Source organism: Coregonus lavaretus (assembly GCF_964263955.1).
Source record: "Coregonus lavaretus genome assembly, contig: HAP1_SCAFFOLD_5393, whole genome shotgun sequence".
NCBI classification, from domain to species: domain Eukaryota; kingdom Metazoa; phylum Chordata; class Actinopteri; order Salmoniformes; family Salmonidae; genus Coregonus; species Coregonus lavaretus.
The window spans coordinates 33,441-39,440 of NW_028157948.1; the positions used below are offsets into that span (position 1 = coordinate 33,441).

A 6,000-nucleotide genomic window follows, 5' to 3' on the forward strand; every position below is an offset into this window, starting at 1 on the left:
TTCCATTGCTTTGCACAAAAAGTATAGGTTTTCAAAATGCATACTGCCTCCAGCTCATTGCAAAGTGGTGTGTGGCGCGCTGATGAAGCCTGCCTTCCATTGCCTATGCATTTGCTGTTTGAGATGATGTCTGACAGATTTTCAGCTCAAAGGCTCTGTATCTTTATGATGTATTAGTGTAATAAATAAGATACATAATAAATACTGTACACACGTGCCAATTTAATTTGACTAAATTATACAAATTAACCTATATAGACCAGGGGTCTAGCATGAGCACTACTTAAAACAATCTTTAACATGTCGCTAGCTACTGATTTCTTTGTAGCTTTCAAATGGGAACATTCTTCTCCTCTCCTCTCAAAGTAGTGCACTGTTTTCTGTCAATATACCTGGTAAAATAATGGTTCATAAACTAAGGTGGTCCTATAAGATCTGAGATTTATTTTTCAAATTATGCTTTATAAATTTCCAAAATTATGTTCAGTAGATTTTTTCCTGATTTTAATTTTGTTTTTCACTCTTAAAATTACAATTGTTCATAGAGAAACAACGAAATTGGATGTTCTGAGTCCATGCCCATGCTTAAATCACATGAGATCTTTTTTTTTTTTTTTTTGGACTGGAAGAAAATGAACACAGCTATTCTTTTAGTGTAATTCCCCTTTAATTACGCATTTAGTGAGTGAGGAATGTGCCGGTCTAGCTACGGTTCTGTATTGCTGCTGCTCATTGCATGGCCAAGTAATAGATGCATATGATATACTGCAATTACTCATGATATACTCCTGCCAGGTAAGCCTACTTTGTAGTTAATTTAATTGAGAAGGTTTTAGGGAAAGTATTACTGTCAACCCAAAAGACGGTTATCACATCAACTGGCTACACACGGAGTGATAGACAAACGTGCGCACCACACAGACAGATGGGCAATATTGCTGTAAATGAATTGGCAGATATTGTCTTCGGTTTGGCTTTTTAAGCATATGTGCCTCATTTCAGGAAACTAGGCATATGTCGCGCTTCACTACTTCATAGGGGAGCCATTTCAACGTAAACTTATTTTTGATCAAAATGCGTTTTTTGGGCAGAAATGCCTTCTGAAACATGTTAACTTTCATGTGCCTTAATAACAAACTTGCATGCCATCTGTAAATACGATAATGGATTGGCTGGACATGCCAAGAGATGAGTTCGGATTGGTATGCCATGTAGCATGCTTCAGTCTATAACATGAGCTGGTCAGTACGTGTAGGTAATCCTTTCTAACGCTGCTTTTTTGAAAGATATCACGTAGTAGAACTGCAAAGGTGCTGCTCTCCACTTTCTGGAGGACCGAGTTTTGAAATCAGTGGAATGCACGGTGGAATTAGATTGTAAATATGCAGACGGAGTTGAAAAGAGAACACACAGAAGGCTGCTGTATAGAACACCTGTCTCCGGATTACATCTTCAAACTAAGGGCAACCATAGCATCCGTGACAGAGAGGGAGAAGCGTCCATCCATGTATATGGGTAGGAGAGTCTAGCAAGCTACATTTTCAGATATTACACGTTTCGAATTTTGTCAGAAAGTCGTTTTCATTTCAAGTTGAAGCATACTGTTAGCTAGCTAGCTAACGTTACGTGTATGATCTCTGTAGTAATATTATTTGTTTCTCTTTATTATTTGAACCACATGCATTGCTAGTTATAGCCTAATGTTAGCTAGCTAGCTAACATTGAACCTGGTTGGTTAGCTACATGCAGATTCATGCAGGGTAGTAAGGTTATGAGTTGGGATTATGGTTCATTGTTTAGCTTGCTAGCTAGATGTCTAAACAAAGGACTCCACTATGCAAGTAACCATTTCAATAGAATGTTCATGATGTCACTGCGACAACTGTCGATAGACGTAGCTGATAAATTCGCTCTGGCTATCTAATATGATTTCAGAGCACTCGTCTGAGTGTGCCAGAGCGCAGAATAACTGACGAATAATAATGGCCTGTGTCAGTAAACGTTGGCAAAAAAGCGTAATTAAATTGTTGCCAGCAGCACAGTTGCAGTCACCAACACTCTGGATAACATAAAAACTGCCTAACCAGCTCTGCTAGGGCGAGTAAAATGGTCAGTGAGCTGTTCTCTCATTTGTGTCTAAGTAGCTAGCAAGCTAGCCAAAGTTAGCCAGTTAGCTTGGGTGCTTGACTGCTGCTGTTAGGGTCAGAACACGCAGAACGGGCAATCTGACAACGCTCTGAGTTTACGAACGCCCAGAGCGCACTCTGGCACTCCAAATTGAATTTACGAACACACCCGTAGTATATACCAGCCTTTAATCTTGAAATCTTATGATGTTTAGTACATGGCCTCACATGTGAATCCTTAAAGAGTTGGGTGGGGCTAAAGCTTAAGAGGGTGTGAACGATGCTGAATGGGTGTAGACAAAGAGGAGTATGTGTACCAAAACATTCAAGGGCCATTTTCTCAAAAGTGAGGTTACAAGTTTATCAACTTTCAAAGCAGAATTACTTTCCCAATTGGTCCTTAACTGTAGTGTATGATATACCATTTTCTAGCGCTGAGTCTCTACTTTTATCCAACGTAAAAAACACCAATTCAAATTTTGCTACATAAGACCGAATCAAGCCGGTCGGTCACATAGTGGCTAACCAGGGGTGGGATAATCTAAATGTTGCGTTGGTTAGATAGTAGCTGGGTGCTTGCAGTGTCTGATACTTCTGAGATTTGTTTATGACAGTTTGTGGTGGAACACGTGAAAATTGCATGTACTTTCAGAATTGTTTGGAGAGCTACTCATAGGTGGGCTGCGAGCTACTGGTAGCTGGGGATCTACATGTTGGAGACCCCTGCTATAGACGGATAAGCATGACCAGTCAAATGTATTTCCATCGACTGGTATTTCCATCAATTAATAGGCTAAAAAACATGATTTCGCAATGTTTTTTCCCCCTTCTTCTCCCGGACAAATGGCTGACACCAATATTATTAATCAGCTTTTCTATATATATATTTTTTATCGGCCAAAAGCCAGCTATTACCGGCTACAGAAGCCCTGGTGTGTGTGTTACCTTCCAGAGGTGCTTTCTCCTGAGCTCCTGACCTTTTCTGCTTCACACTCCAATGAGCCTCACTGTAGAGCCAGGGACGACCTTTAACAGGGCCCCATCTAGAGCTAACCCACACCCACCACTATAACTGCACTGCCCTCAGCACAGACAACCAACCAACAATAGGCTTTTTTAAATGCACTGTAACTGTGTCCAGACACACACACACACACACACACAAACAAACACCCCCACTTTGCACTGTGTTAATGGAAAGTTCTGCTGAGCGAAATTGACCCGGTAGCGACACTACTCTCAATCAATCAAATTTATTTAAAGCCCTTTTTACATCAGCCTAAAACCCCAAGCAGCAAGCAATGCAGATGTAGAAGCACAGAGGCTAGGAAAAATGCACTAGAAAGGCAGGAACCTAGGAAGAAACCTAGAGAGGAACCAGGCTCTGAGGGGTGGCCACTCCTTTTCTGGCTGTACTCAACTACTATTAAGATCCCCCCGCCCTCCCCCCCAAAAAGGGGGCGCCGGGACCTGCTGAACTGCTCGGTGCCCCCTTCAACCTCACATAACTTTTTTAACACCATTTATGCTCAACCGTGAACATAATCAAGACAGTCTGCTTACTTCCCGCCATTCCCTTTAAAATCAATTAGCCGGTTCATAATCATAATCACACAACAAGTTGTCAGTCAAAACATTATGGAGACAGCAGTTGTGAAACACAGCTAACCTGAACACTAGTATCGTCATTGATTTCACCCTGACACCACGGTACAGCACATGTGTATGGTGGCCTGGAGCCACGGTTCAAACCAACATGTTGTGAAAACACTTTCCTTCAACCCCTTAATTATACCGCTGTCTTTCCACAGACCACTGTCATTAGAATGACATTTTGATTGAATGCTTATGACATCTGTTATGACTGAAGTTCCAGTCTTCACAGTCTTGGCTATATCGACATGAATGATGAGCTTGCAGAGACAAGTGTGGCTGACTTGCTGGTCACTTGTTTAAAGACATCGAGGGCAAACACACAAACAGGGTTGAATCCTAACACCCATACCCCAAAGTTTTTTTCTGTTACCACTCACCTCTGTGCTCCCCGAGTCTATGGCTTTGTCCACGTAGAGCAGTGAGTCTTGGGCCTCGCCGCGACACACCCCCTCGGACCAGGCGGCACAGTGCAGGTGGGCACAGCACTGGCCTGTGGGGTCAAACAGGGACTGGACGTTGATGTCGTCGGGGAGGCCGATCTGACCCAGCTCATCCCAGAACTTGGGGGCCGGCTCCTCACTGAAGGGGTCCGTGCTGCCCGGTGCTGAGGAGGAGTGGAGACCACTGTCCGGAGAGCTGACCCTGGAGAGAGAGAGGGTAAAAGTAATGTTGAAGGTCAAGTTTATTTTCACCCATATAGCAGTTAATATAAACATGGCAAATGCCTTTCTAAATACACGAGAACATAAATTAATGAAAATGGCAAAGGACCTACACTAAGAACACTAAACATAAGGCACCAAAGAAAAGCACGGAATCAACACTAGGTCAACATTAAAACACTAAAAGCTGTTATTCATGTCTAACTGATTTTGTGGACAAGGATAATTGTATCACTTTTGGCTCAATTGATCTTTAATTCCGACAGTGTGATGACACCACATCAAGGACAAGGAGTGCTCATTGACATTGTCACCACCACCATCCTCTCCTTCTGGAGGAAAGCATCAGGGTGGAGGTTGTCCCTTGGCTAATGCACAAGGACTGGTTGTTCGAGCCCACACAAGCACAAACATACTAGCTAGCTTGACACACACACACACACACACACACACTAGCCAGCCTGAAACACATACAATCTCTCTCCATCCCTGCCGGATGCAGCCTATTCCAGGCAGTCTGGTGTTGTTGGATGAAGCCTCTCAGCCCACAGAGGAGCAGAAGAATTACCATTTTAAAAGAGAGACCCCGGTTTGAGGAAGCTCTTTGCCCAGCGCTGGGCAGCAGTAGGGTGCTAGGGATGAAAGGTTACTGTATACTACACCCCCCCCCCCCTCCCCCCTGTATACTACACCCCCCTGCAACAGAAAAAGATGAAGGTTTCAGTTAGTTTTCTTCCATTTGGTGCCTAATGAACACAACCTCCTTCTCCCAATAAGGCCAATACGAGTTATGGATGGGGGGGATGAGAAGAGGATGGAAGAGGATAGAGCACTGATGGACTATGGCTGTGTATTTTACATGTAAACCAAGTCTTTGCATCCAAAGCTCCATCTATAAATTTAAGAGTGGTGACATATCCCTCTTAGACCCATCCCTCAGCTTTATAGCAAACCAAGTGGCAGTGCTGCTGTTGGGCTAAGAAACAAATTACAGATTGTGCCTTAAAGGGAAAGCAATCCAAATGGAGGGTTTAATGGTGAAGGATCCAATGAGGGAGCCAAAAACCCTAAATATGCAATCTCCTATCTGTTTTCCTCCACTTTCTCTCCCTCTCGTGTTCGCTCTAATTTTGCTAAGCTGTGGCACATTTTGCTCGTAATTTTCACAATTGCCATGAAAACGCTGCAGCTTTAATTAAGAGCTAAATAACCTTCTGGAGGTTATGGACGCGTCTTATAGGCAAATTGATCATTTGGCCCAATTGTCTTATTTGCAGAACCATATGTTATGGCATTCAAACGGGTATGCCTTTTTGGAGATGGATTGATGTGAATGATATCAGAAGCAGCTTATTCTTGTGATATCAACAGCCTGTGTTCATTTACCATAACTAAATCAGTGTTCGATCAAAGCTGTATTAGTTGAGTCAGGCCAAACTGTCCAGAGGGAAACGTTTCAAAACATAATTTTCAGATAGCACCTCCCCCCATTTCATGCCTAGTGAACGCATCACACATTTATCCAAACCAAGCCCATATCCCACCTTGGTGCATGG

At 42.9% G+C, this 6,000-nt stretch overlaps 1 protein-coding gene across 1 annotated transcript in view; it reads right to left on the reverse strand.

The window, feature by feature from the left end:
- LOC311124618 (histone-lysine N-methyltransferase 2C-like) overlaps positions 1-4,424 on the reverse strand; it is a gene marked incomplete at its 5' end in the record, with an annotated part of 30,439 nt that extends 26,015 nt beyond the window's left edge. The window contains one exon of the mRNA XM_084198734.1: positions 4,160-4,424. Coding sequence (XP_084054860.1) covers positions 4,160-4,424 — 265 coding nt within the window. The remainder of the gene's footprint in view (positions 1-4,159) is intronic.
- Between the last annotated feature and the right edge of the window lie 1,576 nt (positions 4,425-6,000).